Source organism: Sus scrofa, chromosome 5, assembly GCF_054392235.1.
Source record: "Sus scrofa isolate SSC_HxYL_T2T_F1_AM1 chromosome 5, Sscrofa_HxYL_maternal_Yorkshire_Landrace_v2.0, whole genome shotgun sequence".
In the NCBI taxonomy this organism is placed as follows: Eukaryota; Metazoa; Chordata; class Mammalia; order Artiodactyla; family Suidae; genus Sus; species Sus scrofa.
This window is the reverse complement of record NC_139387.1, coordinates 79,809,511-79,828,478: the sequence shown is the minus strand read 5'-3', so window position 1 is coordinate 79,828,478 and position 18,968 is coordinate 79,809,511. Positions and strand designations below refer to the sequence as shown.

The 18,968-nt window shown below is 37.7% G+C and overlaps 1 protein-coding gene across 2 annotated transcripts in view; it reads right to left on the bottom strand.

Annotated features, from left to right (window-relative positions):
* The window catches only part of PDZRN4 (PDZ domain containing ring finger 4), a 367,304-nt gene that overhangs the window by 138,457 nt on the left and 209,879 nt on the right, over positions 1-18,968 (bottom strand). Inside the window, exon 1 of one of the 2 annotated variants that reach the window (XM_003481712.5) lies at positions 14,737-15,012. The exons of the other annotated variant lie outside the window; for it this stretch is intronic. Within the exon in view, the coding sequence (XP_003481760.2) occupies positions 14,737-14,805 (69 nt within the window). The 5' untranslated portion in view covers positions 14,806-15,012. Of the gene's footprint in view, positions 1-14,736; positions 15,013-18,968 lie in introns of those variants that run through there. 2 annotated transcript variants of the gene reach the window in all.

The window sequence follows — 18,968 nt, the reverse complement described above, 5'->3', positions numbered from 1 at the left end:
CTCAAGTAATCCAGTGACTAACCAAAGTGCATTAAAAGACACGCAGAGGCTGGAGAATCATTTACTCGTGCTGATAGTTTCCTTTTTGAGGGATTCAAGACAACAATCAGCCATCATATATATGGCCACCCATTGGTTCCAACTTATGAATACTATGATGTTATTTAAAAAACATATGTAGATAATTCTCTAAGGTCCTGTTAGGCATTTGTCTCTTATGCACCTTCCAAAAGCAATTCTTTATAACAGGATCTTTAAAATTCAAATGTATTCTATTTGAAAAATATCAACAGAAGATTCAACATTTCAAATTAATAAATGTCTCTCTCTCTCTCAGGATTTTCTGTGATCTATGCAACAGAGATAATACTGGCTGGAAAGCTGTGACTACTTCAAAGCCATCAAAACAAACTTCGAAGTGAGGGGCCAGTTTTAAAATGATTTTCTGGTTGTTGTGGAAGGTGAGAACCAGGTATATGGGGAGAGGAAGAAGAGGGAAGCTCTGAGGAGCGGTCATTAGCACATTTGATAACAGGGTCACTGGGTAACTCAATGACAGCAGGGTCAGTTCAGCCGTCACAGACAGGGAGTCAATTACTCCGCCAGAAAATGATAATCCATCAAGAAGATCATCCCATTAACGTGATCTTATGCAGAAACTGCTGGAGAGACTATTTATGTATAGCATTTACTTTACTTTTTTTTTTTTTTTCTTTTTAGGGTCAAACCTCTGGCATGTGGAGGTTCCCAGGCTAGGGGGTCTAATCAGAGCTGCAGCTGCCGGCCTTCGCCACAGCCACGGCAAGGCAGGATCCAAGCCGCATCTGTGACTTATGCTGCAGCTTCTGGCAACACTGAAACCTTAACCACTGAGTGAGCCCTGGGATTTGAACCTGCATCCTCATGGATACTAGGTTGGGTTCTTAGTCCGCTAAGCCACAATGGGAACTCCTGCTTTTTTTTTTTTTTTTAGGGCTGTACCCACAGCATATGGAAGTTCCCAGGCTAGGTAGTGGGTCAAATTGGAGCTACAGCTTCCAGCCTATGCCACAGCCACAGCGATGCTAAATCTGAACGGCATCCGCGACTTACACTGCAGCTCACGGCAATGCCGGATCCTTAACCCACTGAACAGGGCCAGGGATTGAATCCGAGTCCTCTTAGATTCTAGTCGGGTTTGTTAACACTGAGCCACAATGGGAATTCCTATTTTTAAATTTTTTTTTCATTTTTTTAAAGTTTTGCTGAAGTACAGTTGACTTACGATGTTGTAGTAATTTCTACTGTATGACAAAGTAATTCAGTTACACATGTACACACATCCATTCTTTTTCAGATTTTTTTCCCACATAGAACATCACAGAATATTGGGTAGACTTGCCTGCGCAGTACAGCAGGTCCCTGTTGGCCAGTCATTCCACATACCTCAGAGTGCATATGCCAATCCCATTTGTTTTAAATGCTTTTCTCACTATTGTTCTTCATCAGTTATGAAACCAGTTTCATTTTTCTGAAATCTAGGACCTGGCTACTTTGCTTTCGAGAGGCTGAAATGATAGTACGAAAGACATATAAGGCCCCTTCTTTCTAAATTAATATTTAACTTCATTTTAACAACTTTTTAGACTAGTTAATATTAAAATGGATCCCCACACACCTGAAAAAGAATTGATAATCACAGACTCCACCAAAATATATCTATGAATAATCTTCTGTGTATCTGAACATCACACAAAGGAATCTGTAATTTTATGCATTTGCTAAGGTACTGGTTTTTACTGGTGATGTTTTATTTCTGAAGGTGATCATGGAAAAAACTGAATTAAGCCCTCTAATCTATGCCAGTTAGGGAGGAGATATTTTCTAAGACTTTTTAGTCTAAATTTCATATCCAGTGAAATAGGACTAAATTTAATGCAGTATTGTCGCTGCCTCATTTTCTCTCAATTCCACTAACTGCATTAAATAGAAGGTGCAATTCTAAAAAACTTTTACAATTTTTATTAAGCCCTTGAAAATTCATAAAGGTTGAGAGTGATTTACTCTTAGGTCGAGTGGAGACACCACCCTTATATTCAGTTCGTCAAGTGGCACCATAGCAAGATAGCAAAATCTCCTCCCTCTGCACGTTACCCCAGAATCTGGCTAAGACTCTGGTCTGACTTAGAATATGATGGGCATTTCTATCACCATTCAGAACTAATTTTTTGTGAGAGTGGAAAATGCATCCTGATTAAAAAGTTAACTTTTTGAATTCATAACTTAACTTCTACCCTCTCTGAGTTTTCTAGCTCAAGTTATCTGTGGGCCATTGTGTTAGTTTTCTGAAAAGTTTCACTGATACTGGGTATGTGAGGGGGATTAGCTTTATTCTCATCATTTTCCTCGTGGTTCAAAGAATATTCTCACTTTTGCAGGTAATAATGCATAATAAGTAAAAGAAATACCATTTTGAGTTATTAAAAATTGTATTTTAGTATCTTATGGACTAGGTTTAATTTAGAGCTTAAAGTTTTAAAAATGATTTTCATGGTTTTCTTAGGCTGCTCTTGGCTTAATTGGGATATGTATTTATATTTGCACTTGGAAAATTCTCATATTAATGTTAGAGTAATTCTGAAACCAAAGGCAACATCGTCCATGAAAATTCAGGCATTTTTCTATTATATTTATAATTATCATTTTGAAGTCTTCTTATAGTAAGAGGGCATGTATATACATATCTATAATAGATACTGTAATAATTTAGCCATATTTTACTACTTCAATGATGGATATAAATCATATAAAATAAAAAGAAATACAAATTAAGCTGCTTTTACACAAAATAGCTACTTCAATTTTATAGCACAGAAAGCAAAAATGAAGAAACATGACAGTTACTAAATCAATAATCGATTAACTATACACAAAGCACTTTTGTTTTATACAATGTTTATATAACACATTATGTGTTAGGCACTTTAATTTTTATCTATAATACGGTACGTTATTACTGTACCATCTCATGATGGTAATATCTCATGATACTTTGTTCCTCTCTGTGTTGCTCTCTCATAGAACTAATAGCAAACCTTATTTATAGTTATCTGTTAACCAGTGGAGCTTGTGGGACAGTAAGCACCTTGAGGGCAGGGACCTCATCTTATTCTGCTTTTATGTTACCTTCAACATATCGTTCTGCACATAGAATTCATTTAGAATTTAGTCATTCAATCCTTTATTCAAGAAACATTGCTGTGGGGACTGGGTTAATTTAAAAACAAGGGTTTTACCCCACCCCCAGAGATTCAGAGATGAGTGAAAACCATAAACGAAGTAAACTGAGAAATGATACCACCTGGTACAGGTTACGACAGAGGAAAGCATGGAGCACCTCGCAAGGACAAAGTAGGGGGCCTCCAGGAACGTTTACTGGAAAAAGTGATGCCTGACTCAAGCTATGAGGGGGGCCACAACTTAGTACACTGGAAAACAATGGAGAAACTTGAGGAAGAAAGAACAGCAAGGTTTACTGGCCCATTTAACAGCTGAAGAATAAAAATGATATCATTATCCACCATGACTGGATATTTTGAGGATCTACTATGTGCCAAGAGTTCGGTATTTATAAATCAGCTCAGTGAACAAATATGGAAAGCTCAAAGGAAGAAGGATACTTGATATTTATAACAAAATGAACATGGACTTTGGCATGAGGCAAATCCTGGTTTGAATTTCAGGTGTTCTACTTCCTGGCGATGTGAATTTGTCACTTGATTACTTTATGCCTCAGTTTTCTCATTGGTCAAATGGGGACAATATCACTGTTAGACTGACAGGAAATCACAAGTTATCATTTATGGTATCCCTGTATTGCGTTATGCCCTTTAAATGTACGATCTTATTTATCCCTCAATAAGGTGCTTCAAGGTTGATACTAATCAATTAAACAAAGGCACAATGAGATCAGTAGCTCATTCACAGTCAGAGAATAAACAACTGGTGTTATTGCTTGACTCCAAAGCCTGTGTTCTTTCTTCTGTGCACAGTGCCCCTCCTATGGTTGGCATTTAGCAAGCACTTATCAAAAAATAATACTCTAGTAAAACATTTTCAGTATTTTCCATGCTGTCTTAACAATGTGGTTCACAACTGCATAGGCAGAACTAACTTCAAACATTATAAACATGAGCTGCCAAGGAAATAGCATACTTAAGGAGTGGCAATATCTATCCATCGCAGATCAACTTAGCATAGCTATGGTCTTTTAAATAAAGTGCCGAGCAAACAATATTTCCCCATGTTGTATCATTTAAATTGACCTCAGAGACTCTGTTTGACTGCATCCTTAGCACTTACACAGCCCCACAGTGACAATGACACCAAATCCATTCATTTTGGCAAGATCAAGACATTCAACTACCCTCTTCTTGGATCCTGTTTTGGTCAGGCTGTCCCTCCCATTTTCCCTAAATATGTCCTCTTAATGATATTTCATGACTTGCTTTGCTTTTACAATAAATTCTGGACATCAAACATACTACTTTGGCTGACTGTATATATAAGGATTATATTGAATTTAAAAATGAACCTTGGCTCCTAACTTAGGTTATTCTAAATAAGAACCATCGTTAGTTAAGCTGTTCCATGAAGACACTTAGATTAGTCTAACCCATAGAGAATTGTCCTTTCTCCATAATTTCTGTTGTGTCAGGGTCACACATTTCCACATTTGCCTTCTAACTGCTTTATGATCATGCTTGAAGACCGGCTTCTTAGGTCATCCTTCTATTGCATCCTCTGGTGTTATCTAGGACGGTACTGCGCACAAAGCAAGTACAAAGTAACTATGGTTATTCAATGAGAAATACTCTTTTCCAAGCTTTCCTTTACTTTAAAAAACATTATCTGAAGTCCACCATAATACAATTTTAGGAAAATATAACTATCACTGATTACAAGTGGTCTTTAATCTATGGATTTAAAACTATACTGAGCATTTTAGTAATTATCTTTGTTCACATACAGTTGAAAGAGTTTTCTTAATTTTTAAAATTTTAATTTTAAAAATAAAGGTATTTGAGAGAAACTCTTAAGGAGCTTAGGATAAAAGAATAAAAGGTTAGTTCAGGAAAAAAAATCTAATTTTCACTGCGACGAGAGGAAGTTTCCAAAAATGTCCTACAGTATTTCTAAAAAGCCACATAAAACAGAAGTTGGGGTGTGCTTCACTAAGAACCCAAAGAACCATAAAGTAGTACGATTTACAGCTTGTGACCAAACAGCACAAATCAGCAATCAGATGCTATATGCTGAAGCACAGGAGAATATGGGGTGGCTACCTTCAAAGCTTTTTTGTTGAAGGAAACAATGAAGTTTTCATAATAACCTTTTAAAGCTATTATTCCACATTGGGAGTAACAGAATCAGGAGAGAAGGAATGAATGAATACAGCTGGAAGAGAGGTGCAGATAGGATGGGTTTATGGATGATTTTGGAAATTTGCATTCAGACATGAAAATTACAGTTGCACTTGAATTACCTAGAATTCTAAATTTGAAGACAAAATTATTGCTCAGTGGTCCTTAAATCTTCATGAATCACAAGAAGACATTTATTAAGAATAACACCTAATAAAAGATGCTCAGTATTGCTAAGTATTAGAGAAATGCAAATCAAAACTACAAAGAGGTATCCCCTCACAATGGTCAGAGTGGCCATGATTAAAATGTCTACAAATAACAAATCCTGAAGAGGATGTGGAGAAAAAGGAACCCTTCTTCACCGTTGGTGGGAATGTAAATTGGTGCAGCCCTTGGGGAGAACAGAATGGAGGTTCCTTAAAAAACTAAAAATAGAGTTACCATATATGCCAGCAATCACACTCCTGAGCATATATCCAGGAAAAAACATCTAATTCAAAAATATATACACAGAGTTCCCTGGTGGTTCAGGGGGTTAGGATCTGGCATTGTCGCTTCTGTGGCTCAGATTGCTGCTGTGGCTCAAGTTTGATCCCTGCCATGGGAACTTCCACATGTCACAGGTGTGGCAAAGAAAGAAAGAAAGAGAACGAAGCAAAAAGATATGTGCATCTCAATGTTCACTGCAGCACTATTTACAATAGCCAAGACATTGACAGAAGAATGGATAAAGAATGGACATTCTTCCATAGACAGAGAATGGATAAAGAAGATGTGGTACATATATACAATGGAATACTAGCCATAAAAAGAATAAAATAATGCCATTTGCAGCAACAAGGGTGGACCTAGAGACTATCACGCTAAGTGAAATAAGCCAGAGAGAGAAAGATGGACATCATGATATCACTTATGTGTTGAATATAAAAAAGTAATACAAACGAACTTATTTATAAAAACAGAAAGGGACTCACAGACATAGAAAACAATCTTATGACTACCAAAGGAGGGAGAGAGATAAATTAGTAGTTTTGGATTAAAAGATTCACACTACTATATATTAAGTAGATACACAACGAAGACCTTCTGTACAGCAAAGGGAAGTTTCCTCAATATCTTGTAATAATCTATAATGGAAAAGAATCTGAGAAAAGATATGTGTGTATATGTATAACTGAATCACTCTGCCGTAACCTTGAAACTAATCTAACATTGTCCATTAACCATACTTCAGTTTAAAAAAAGGAGAAATAAAAGAATAACACCTAAAATTCTTACGGTTTATGTCCAAGGATGGATTATAAGAGAAAAGAGTGATTGAGGCAGATGCTGTTCTGGGTAACCTGATCACTTTCCTTCATGAATTATCAACTTTTCAAGAGCAGTTATCTTTCATAGGACCACAGTCAAGGGCCTCTTCCTGCGAATCTAGTGATTTTTTTTTATACCTTTCTCAATCATTTAATAAGATTGATCGAATACCTCCTAATGACCTATGATAATTCCATATACGAAAATCTACTCATAAAATGAATATCCTGGACAACAATTGGCTGTTGTGCAAGAATTTTTCACTACTGATTAATCTTCAGAAGCAGTTTCTCTTGTTAAGTCCGGAAATCACTGTTTCCTAAAGATGTACAGCTCATTTGCTACTATCTAACATGATTGGAAGTGAACAGTAAATGTGCATATGTCAAGTAATTATGTAAATAACATCATGTATTTTCAAAATATTTTTGACAAAAATTGAAATGAAAGAATTTTCAAATCAGATTATCATACTTAACCAGCAAATTCAGGTGAGTTGAAGAGTCAAATATCTCAGCATATCAACTGGCTAAGTTTTCAGCAACATGTCTCCTTTGTGTGTAACATGGAACCAGTGAAATGTTTTCCTCCAGTATTTCATCTAAATAGCAAGATAAGCAATGAGAGTTAGTTGGCCTTTTCCTGGGTCTAGAACAATGCAGTGAGTGGTGAAAACTTGAAGAAATTAAAGGTATATATTTAACAAAATATATGATATTCTGAACCTTCTAGTAGAGAAAGGCACTTCATTTCTTAAACCTACCTAAATTAATTGAAATTATTAAAATATTTATTTTTACCCATATAAAAATGCTCTAACATTTAAGGCTTTCTTCAAAAGTCTTGGATAAAGTAAACTCTAGATAAATGCACATGCTTTATTTTTGTAATCACTATATTATCATCACCCTATGAACATCATAGTTCAACGTGAAATCAATTTATCTTACTTTTTATTTTTTATTTTATTTTATTTTTTTTGCCATTTCCTGAGCCACTCCTGCGGCATATGGAGGTTCCCAGGCTAGGGGTCCAATCGGAGCTGTAGCCACTAGCCTACACCAGAGCCACAGCAACGCAGGATCCAAGCCGCGTCTGCAACCCACACTATAGCTCACGGCAATGCCAGATCCCCAACCCACTGAGCAAGGCCAGGGATCGAACCCTCAACCCCATGGTTCCCAGTTGGATTCGTTAACCACTGAGCCACGATGGGAACTCCTTATTTTTTTATTTTTTGTCTTTTTAGAGCCACACCCACGACATATGGAGTTTCCTAGGCTAGGGGTCCAATCAGAGCTGTAGCCGTCAGCCTATGCCAGAGCCACAGCAACGCGGGACCTGAGCCACGTCTGTGACCTACACCACAGCTCATGGCAATACCAGATCCTTAACCCACTGTGTGAGGCCAGGGATCGAACCCGCAACTTCATGGTTACTAGTCAGGTTCGTTAACTGCTGAGCCATGATGGGAACTACTTATTTCACTTTTTAAAGTAGAAGTAAAAACAACTTTCATTGTTAATATTCACAATTTTAAGTAATTTTGCATTCCACAAAAAGGGCTGGGTAAATTTGGACTCCAATGTTAGTCGTAACTCCATTTTTTTAAATAATCTATTTTATCTCAGAGAAACTCCTGGAAAGTGCAGTCGACCTCCTCTTGGAATCCACCACCTTCTGTGTTTTGTTCACATTTCTGTATTGAGAGGCCTGTTAAATTGTCACTATGACCTCTCTCCAGGTTAGGTTCTCCAGGAAACCAATTCTGAGACAGACTTTAGGGGGCAAGGCTCTTGCTAAGGAGTGTTCACTTTGCAGAAGGGAGAAGAAGGAAGCAGGATTGGGCAGAAGGAGAACTGAATTATGATGCTGGCCCAACAACAACTGCAGGGAGCCCTGGAGGTGGAGTTGCCTTTCAGAGGTCCCACTTCAGGCTAAGGTGCCCAGGCCTGTGTATGTTTGCACCCACCTGTCATTGGATGGATTGAGCCTCCTGGGAGGAGAATAAACTTGGGTGAGAGGCTCTGTGCAGATAAGACAGTCCCTGAGGGCTTACAATACTCTCAAGAGCTGAGGCAACAAGTCCTTCCTGGCTAGTACAGCACATATTTATATATATTTTTAAGAGTATAGCTGATTTACAGTGTGTCAATTTCTGCTGTACAGAGTGGTGTACAGCAGAAATAATATATATACATTCTCTTTCTCTTATTATCTTCCATCATGGTCTATCTCAAGAGATTGGATATAGTTTCCTGTGCTTTACAGTAGGACTTTATTTCTATCCATTCTAAATGTAATAGTTTGTATCTACCAACCCCAAATTCCCTATCCATTCCACTTCTTCTCCCCTCCCCATGGGCAACCACAAATCTACTCCCTATCTGCGAGTCTGTTTTTGTTTTGCAGATAGGTTCATTTGTGCCATATTTTGGATTCCACATATAAGTGATATCATTTGGTATTTGTCTTTCTCTTTCTGACTCACTTCACTTAGTATAAGAATCTCTAGTTGTATCCATGTTGCTGCAAATGCATTATTTCTGTTCTTTTTTATAGCTGAGTAGTATTCCACTGTATACATCACATATTTTCTAATCCAAAGCTACTGCTCTTCTTAACCTGACCACACTGGCCACTCCTTTTTAGATACCTCTTTGCTTGGCTTCTCCCACAACTTTCTGTTCCTCTTCCTTCTCGCTCTATTACAATTTCACTTTTTTCCTTTTTTTATTTTCCTTTTTTTATCTTCCTTTTGTGTTTCTTAGTAATGTGTCCTTGGTTCACACCTCTCCTCACTGGTCAGTTTTTCTCCTCACTTTTTACATCTTTTTTTGGGATCTTATCCACCAAACACATATATGCCAAGTTCTTGTTCTAATGCTCATTACCTGCCAAAATTGCTTGGATTGCCCATGACGAACTCAGTGGCCTTCTCCCCTCTCCCCAGACCTCATTTCCCCTTCTCTGATTTCTTCACTCTGAAGATTTGCTATTTATTCTTTTTTTTTTTTTTTTTTTTTTTTTTTTTTTGCTATTTCTTGGGCCGCTCCCATGGCATATGGAGGTTCCCAGGCTAGGGGTCGAATCGGAGCTGTAGCCGCCGGCCTACGCAAGAGCCACAGCAACGTGGGATCCGAGCCGCGTCTGCAACCTACACCACAGCTCACAGCAACGCCAGATCCTTAACCCACTGAGCAAGGGCAGGGATCGAACCCGCCACCTCATGGTTCCTAGTCAGATTCGTTAACCACTGAGCCATGAAGGGAACTCCTGCTATTTATTCTTTATGCTTCTCTTTCTCATGACCTATGTGCTTCATTTCTCAGGTGTTTCTGATTCTCTTAGAATCTTTGATTCTCATAGATTTGACTCTCAAGCTCCCCAATCTACTTAAAGCCTTCTCTCTCACTCTCTGCATCCCTTTGCATCTAATCCCCTTAGTAATGGCCTGTTTCCCAATATAAATTTCTGATACTGAAAAAAAAATCCAATTGTACCCTCAATTTCATGTACTAGGTAACATGCTCCTAGTTTAGCCAGCTAATAGGTATGGGGCAGAGAGGAAAGCAGGGTGATACAGTCCTTCATCCTTCACCACAAGCTAGGGTTGGGGCAGAGGCTGTGGTTTTGCAAGGCACCATGGTGGGTCTCAGTGAGCATCTGCTGGCTGGCAGGATGGGTGTTAAAGGACAGTCAAGCACCTGACGTGTCTTCAAGGAGCTCACAATTCAATCACACACACTTGACTATAATACCAGACAGAGGAACATGAAAAATAAATTCCACAAAGTGCCAGCAAAATGCTATGAGATTTCCAAGGTGGGAAGACATCAAGATTTTAAAAGTCAATAATCGCAAAAAGCTCTCTGCCCAAGGAGAGGGGCAGGGTCAGTATAGCTTGTGATGGAAGCAAACAGACAGAGGTGAGAGCGGATATAGCGGGCATTCCACAGAGACGGATGGAAAAGAACTAAGTTATGAAGGTCTAAGTTGGGAAGTTAACTTAAAGAGAAAAGCGAGAAGACTGGTCTGGAAAAATGATAAATTGCATTAGCCGAAGATCAGTGAGAGAGGAAGCCAGAAAAAAACCTAGAACCAGTGCAAGGGGTCCCTGAACATATTGTAATAGGAAGTTTTAGTTCATTCTGTAAGTTCATTCTGTAGTAATTGGGAGGCACTGAATACTTTCTAGAAATATTATTTTAGCAACAGCAATCACAGTGGCTGGCACACTGACAAATTCAAAGTGGAAAATTTGTTTCCATGACATCAGAGAGAGTGAACAAAAGGGACTGTGACTGTGGGAAGGTTGGAATTAACACTGGAGAAAGTACAGAAATAAAATTACCAGAAGGTCACTGTGTGGATGAAGAAGATGGAAGTACCTCATTCAGTGTTTTTTGTGTTTTACTGATAGCAAGAGGGATGGTGAGAACTCCACCAGCCCTAAGGAATGTGGGGAAAGGATGACATAAGGGTAAAGAGGTTAAGACATTATGAGTTGGGTTTCCATAGTATAAGCCTAAATAAATTTCTCAGAGATATAGGACAGTTACTAGAGAAGGGAGATTATGTGAGGTTGAAGAAACTCACTGTAGAATAAAGGAGACTTGAACACATTTTAAAATTATTGGCTGTTATTCTGTAACTCCTTGTTGGGATTTCATGAGCATTAAATAAGATGATGCTTACGGAAACACATGTTGAGTTAGCATAGTGCCTAGGATAAAGTAAGAGCTCACTGTTAGCTGCTGTCAATCAACAACTGTGATTGTTGTCACTGTCAATGTAGGTTCTGTTTCAGTTTATGATACTAATCCACAGGTGCGGGTCATGGGGAGACCTTCTGGTTGTGCCAAAATAGTTAATATTTCCCCATATTTTGAACATGGTGATTGGACACCAATGAACAGCTTGTTGATGATGTCCGTTATTTCATCCACCAAAAAGTTACATTTGATTTACATATGAACAAAATCAAGCTATGAAGTCAACAGATCCATATATTTCCATGCAATCTCCCTCAAAAAGAAATCTGTTTTTAGGTCAGACATGCTGAACAAACTACTGCAGTGCTCTTGGTCCAGCTGGCTATTTAATCAGATTAATACAAAACAGGCAATTTGGTCCATGTCCTTAGAAGGGCATTGTTCAAATTACCCATTTATAAATTCTTAAGAGGTTAATAAACTACTTTGAATAACATAAATCACTGCAGATAACAATTGTGTCCCTGGCACGTATAAAAATTAATAGATGCTTGAAAATTGCTTGGTGTGAAGGTTACTGGATCTATACCAATCCTAGTTCTTGGATCTGTGTTCATAGTAGAGCTGGACTGGCCCAACTCCAGCTGAAAATAATTTTCTCCGGGCAACATTCCCTCTCTTCTGCCATCTGAAATTCTTAGCTCCTCTGTTGGAACAAAAAATATCAACACAATTTAAACTCGACCTGATTTCACACCTACATATATGATTCTGATGGTTTCACTAGACTCCTCAGTGAACACATTTGCTTTTGTTTACTGCAGTTATAAACCTGAAACTGCATTCTAGTTGGCCCATATATTCAGATGGCAAAATTCTAGAAATATAGAGTGAAAATGTGAAAAAGTTCAGTATCAAAATGAGTCTGCGCTAGAGAAATGATCGTTTTGCTCTTGGTCAGGTATTTACTATTCACTGCTCATCTTAAACTTTGACATCCCCTGATACACTTTAATTTGCCTTAGCTTTTAAGAAATGATAACACAAGAAACAAAAAAGGCAGGTCATGGGAGGATTACAAGTCTATAAATAAATACATAGGATTTGGGTCATCGGGTGTTAATATTGGTAGGAGCTAATTGGTCTTAATATACCAGTCCCAAGTCACTTTTGTAAATTGTATCCTCTCTTCTGGGGGCAGCGCTGCACCCTCGTGAACACCTGGTAAAGAGCATGTTCTTTCACGTGTCCTCGGAGCTGCCTGGCCGCCAAATAAAAATAGAAACTAGTTTGCAGCACCACACGGGGCTCCCGTGTATTATATGAGCCTATCACTGGTTTCCTTTGATATCTTATCTATTCCATTAACTCAATAAAATAGAGTGCAAAGCTAGGAACAAACTGTAGGAGGGCTCCCCTTGGAAAACACACGCAAGACCTTTAAGCTGGGGTTTTAACTTATCTAATAAAAGCCGGTTAAATGGGAGCCAATACTTCATTTTCGCCCCCTTTATTAAAGATCATAAGTACTGCAACTCAAGAGTAGAGAAAATAAAATAAATATATGAAGGAGTACAGGTGGAGGCAATAAAGAGGGTGCCTTATCTATTTTCTCAAGATTTAGGAAGCACTTAAAGGCAAAACTCTCACATGAGCATTTTAAAAATTCTACAACAAAGGCTCCTTAACAAATACAGTGGTCCTTCCTGGATGCAGCTTTCCCGGCTTGATTTCTTAGCAGAACATAAACAGCTTAACCGAGGCATCATCACAGAGGATGCCACCTACCACTTCCTCCATATTATACTTTTCTGTCAATTTAGTGATTCACAGAAAAAAAAAAAAAAAAAAACCAGATTGAGTAATACCCTCCCCTGCTCCTCCATCACCCGAAGAAAAACAATAGTAGAACTCAAAACTCCAACAAACCAAACTAAAGGGAAGTGTTCCACCTAGAGACTGTTTTCATGAGTCCAAGTGGAGGAGAGCTTATCTAGGAATGAAGATGATTTTAGCCTAGTCTTGCAAGTTTGTAGCAAACAAAACAAAACAAAACAAAAGCAAAAGGTATTGCTCCTGGTGTAATTAACAATGTTAATCTTCCTTTTCCTCTCTATGGTGATAAAGGAGTCATTTTTATATTTAATTAATGCAGAGGATCATTTTGGAAACTGGCTAATGAGCCTCTGATCACATTACCATGAAAATGTGCATTAACACTGCAACTGAGGAGGCTGTTTCATGTGTAGCAAATCCACTTTGTAATTAGCCCACTGTGAAATGAATCACGTCAGGGGGAAATCTGAGGCAACCGGTAGCCAGTGGGCCCGTGGTTACTGCTGTGCCCACAGACCACCAGCATCCCAAACATTCATTCTTTCATCAGACATCCTCTAAAAACAAAACTAGCAGTGTGTCACATCTGGGACAAACCGGAAGAAGGGAGACATAAACTTTATTTTGCCAAACAAGAAACATGGACTTACATGTACAGACCCCCGGGAAACCTGCCCAAATAAAATGGTGAATTAACAGAATTCCATGAAAACTCTGAAGGCTAGGAATGTAGTTTTCTTATTTTTATTCTGAAAAGCCCTCAGATATATATTAAAAGGACATTTGACTTTAAATACTTTTTTTCCTTTTTATTACAATACACAGATTGTAATAAGCTCTTAAAATTAATTTCTACGCTAAAGAGACCAAAAAATTATAAAAAGGATCCAAGAACAAGTGATAGGAAAATTCCTTTATCTCCTTTTTTAAGCCAAGACACAGCATGTATTTTTTTTCTCCTAAAATACAAACATACCAGGTCTTCCTCTTAAACCAAAGCACAAATTCCTAATTAATCAAATAATTCCTCTGACTAACAAGATTTGGCAAGAAACTTTTCCTGTCTATTCAAAATAACTGAGCTCACAGACCTATTAAATCCCAATATTTATGCAGACAATGATACATTTGATTTTCAAATGTCAACACTATTCCAAAATGAAAGAGGGGTCTCAAAATATTACAGACACAGATTTCAGTGTTACTCCTTTTACTTGACTGACATCTTGGCAGGAGATACAAAAAAATGTTAAAAAGAATCCCACAGGAAGTCATCTGAAGGGGGAGTGGCAAGGAAGCTGAAAACTGCCACCCCAAAACCAAAATAAAAGAGCCCCCAACCAGCAAAGCTGCCCTTAATTCTGAAATCTACAGCAAGAAAAAATAAAGCTAGCCACAGTTCATTTCCAGGCTTTCAGACCAACACAAAGCCTGGCTGTTTAGTTGCTGGTATCAGATCCTGCACTCACCTGGGAAACTTCATACAGCAGTTTGTAGTGTTCCTCTCTTTTCTGAAAAGTGCACAAATTGCAGCCCATTCTAAGAAGCAGAGAGAGAGCGCAAATCTTCTAATTTCCCCAGAACTGAAAGGCAAGTGAACTGAAAGGGAATCACCCTCCAGACTTGACTACTGTTTTTCATCAGTCACTTCAGTCCAGAAACACAGACAAACCGCTGTTAGCTGGAAGCACAAGCCAGGGTGGTGCTGTAGCAGCGTGCTCTTCTTCGCTTTCCCTAAGTATCTTGCACTCACCGATACACACACAGAGTTTCCAGTCAGTTCATGGCAACACTCCCCCTGTCTCTGCATCAGTGCACATGACTACACAGATTCCAGCTCATGAATATTAATAGAGCCTCATTGATTATTTATGACAGAACATGTTAGCAGGGAGGGGTGTCATAGCTGCTCCTGATGACAGATGAATATTCACTAATTAAGAAGCAAATGTAGTGTGGTTAAACAAAATTCACTTGTGTCAATACCATCTCTGTTTATTAAGGATAGAGGGGTTGAGCACAGGGCATTTCAAAGAAGCACATTCACTTAATTTCTCCATTAATGTGAGCTTTTAATAGGGGGATAAGAAATTCGGAAGCAGAAATACTAAGTTCCCCTCTCCATGTTTTGCCACAGTTAGAAGTATTTTCAGCATTATTACGTCTAGGGGAAAATGAATAGGAGAAATGATTTACATTTATAAAATAAATACAGAGGCAATGGAAAATTTGGAAAAGGAGCAGAAGATGGGGAGAGGTGTCATTCAGAGTTTTAATTCTGATCCTAAAAAATAACCCATAGTTCATATGTAAAGACTGTTACCTACTAGAGAAAAAAAAAGGCATATTTTCCTACTCTAAGGAAAGAATATATAAGTATTAGTAGATATACCTGCACAGATAATAAATATTTTAATTAGATAATAAGGGCATATCTATTGAATACAAATTTGCAGCACTGTAATGCATGCAGATCTATATTTAAAAATTAAATAAATACAATGCCTTTTCTCAGAAAAATTTCAAATGCATATAGCATTTATGCTAATTTTATTAAAGTCATATATAATACTTCAGAAAGCTGACACTGGCAATATTTAAATTCTAATGTAATGCACGATGACTCCACTTATGATGCTATATTTAGAGTTAATAATGTACAAAGGTGAACACGGACTTAAAAACTAAGCTCAGATGTTTAGATAATAGAAGCAATGCATGTATTTTCACACTCCTACTATATATATCGTATTGCAAGCTGGTATTTTTTTTTTTTTTTTTTGGTCCCTTAGAGATACACTACAAACAGCTAAAGCAGATAATAAAAAGAAAATTCCTTTTGTTCCCATACTGACTTATCCACACCTCTGCTAATTAAGAAGTATGTCCTTGTACCAGCACATCTTTAAACTGGACAGGATAGCAGGTGGGTTCCAAAGCAAAAATAATTACTTGGAATCTGATGACTCTGGTTAAGAATTACATTGGATCTTGAAGATTTTTAATTGCTCAACACTTATGGATAGCTACTTTGGGGGGTCCAATTCCCTAAAAGTGCTTTGTCAAATGTTTAGAATCGATAACAGGAAATGATTCTAATGAGCACTAATTGTTAACAAATTGGCTTTGCAACTAGCAACACCTCAACACCAGCAAGTAGCCAGGAGATGAGCAATCATCTGTCCCTTATCAGTCATTTCCCTTGGGATATAATAATCCGATTTTCAGGGCCTAATTTCACCTAACAGCCTGGATCAAAGCCAAGCTAAGAGCACTGCATGAAAGTGGCATCATAACTGAGGACTTGCACGTGAACAAAGTTTCCCAGGACTTGCTGCAAATTAGAAACCACTTGTAGTAAATATTAAATTATTTTGATTCTCTTATGGAGACGATGTTTTCAAGGAGGTATTTGAGGGGAACTTTATGAAAGTCAGTGGTGGCCACAAAGAGATGCCATCTCCTTTGGTGCAGTTATAAAATATGTCAGATGCTTTTTTTCAATTTTAATTTTCTTTGTGTCTCTACACCACTTCCCATGAAGTGTTCTCATGCTAGAGTTCACATCTACAAAGCAAGCACTGGCTTTTTTTTTTTTTAAGGATTCTATACTGCTGAGCTGTGAAAGAATCTATGACTCTTAGATGTTGAAATTCTGTATTTTAAAAAATCATATCAAGGAATTAGAACGCAGTAAGGCAAGGATGGTTCACTCATCTATCAATAAAAGTGTTTGCTTCCTCCACTGATAAAACTTCTTTATGCAACAGGTTTTGAAGGCAAAACAGAAAGCAATTATTGAAGCTATTGCTTATTGGAGATTTCTTATAATATTTTGTGGTTAGTTTTTAAATAAAAGTTTAAAAATCACAGCTTTAAAATATTTTCTTAGAAAAATGTATAGAATGAAGAGTGAAGTAAGAAATTTCAAATTAAAGTTATTCTTTCAGCAATTATTCTTGGCTGTTTTCTTTAGTCATTACTAGTTCCCCTATCCTTTTGTTTCTATCTCAGGGAGCAAGGGCAGCTTCTTAAATCAATTATCTAATGCTACCATTGACCTACATACCTTGGAAAGATTACATCTTTTGTCCTAATGGGCTCATCCCAAAGAATTGAAAGGTGATTTGAGAAAGGAGACCTACAATTCCAATTGTCTCTAAATTTCATTGGAGTATGAGGGTTGGATTTTCAAATGACTAAACTGAAACATCTTGTATTATAATACAAAGTCTGAAGTAGATAGAGACAAATGAGTTAATCTGAACAATGTTTTGACAATGCAAATGGATTAGATGTTATCTGTCTTGGACAGTAATAATATGGAATATAATGGGTTAAAAATAAGCAGAGATTAGATGATTATGTTTCCAAACATCCTTAGGAACAAATTCACCAAAGTATAAAAACACACGTTGGGTATGTATTTGAAGATATAGCTTTTTTTTTTTTCATCACTTTTGGTTTATGTTAGTTTATGTCACTCAGATGCAGTGACATTCAAAATAGGAGACGTGTCCCTTAAGATCTGGATGGATATATAAGAGGGACAGGTGAGAAGTAAATGAAAGGAGGGAATCCAGTATTTATTTTGCTTTTCCTTTGTAAACTGTACCACTGGAATAACTAAAGAGTAGATGAGATAGGGTTTCTCTTTATAGAACTATGCCGGTTAGCAAACAAAGAAGGGATGATAGAGCATGCCCATGCCAGTGGTCCTTGGTTAATCAAATCAATGGACCTAGTACTAAGGATTAGGAGCTGCTAACATCACACACACACACACACACACACACACACACACACACGAAATAACTGGACATTTTACCACCTGAGAGAAGAAAACAACTTTCCAACGTGAGCAAATTACATGGAATGCAGAGGACAGAGAAGAGTATCAAATTATACCATTTGGAGAGGCAGTCAGCCAAATTCAGACTATGGTCAACTCAACATCAATAGCTACACATTCTGTTTCTGAGATGGAGGGGGAGGGGAAGGAAAAGAGAGGGAAGAGGAGAAGGGAGATAGAAAGAGGGAGATGTGATGGCTGGGAAGTCTATAGATTGAAAGAGACTTTAATAGCACTTTATAAACACATATTACTAAACTACATTTTTAGGTATGCAAATAATTTGGGAGCTAAAATTATAAGTGAGAAAATGATTACCAAAAAAGTCAAGATGGTGGTTATTCTTTAGGGGGAAAAAGGGACTGTGTTTAGGAGGGGACCCCAGAAAGTTTCAGAGAGGCTAATGAAGTCTTAACTCCTGACCTGGGGAGTGGTTTTCCTAGGTGATTACATTATAATTCATTTAATAGAGCTTTGGTCTATGTGTTTTCTATATTTTTGATACATCTACAAGAAGAGATTTTAAAAACCTAATCAACAAAGAAGTCAGGACACAGTTGCAGTCCCAACTAAGAGAGCAATGGAAAGTCCAAATATGACTATTTTGAATCACTATTCCCTTGAGGCTGGCAGCTGCCATCAGGTGCAGACAATTGTTTTCTCTACTGCCTTTGCAATGACTCTCCTAAGCTGCTGTGGAAGTTCAGTGGGTTACTCCATGGCATGACCCTCTTTCTATCCTTGCCCTGATCATCTGTGGATGCTCTAGCTAGGTTGACTGTATCCTGACACCTAGTTTATGAGTTTCCCTCCTAGTCTCAATCTTGCATTCATTTTAGGTATACATGG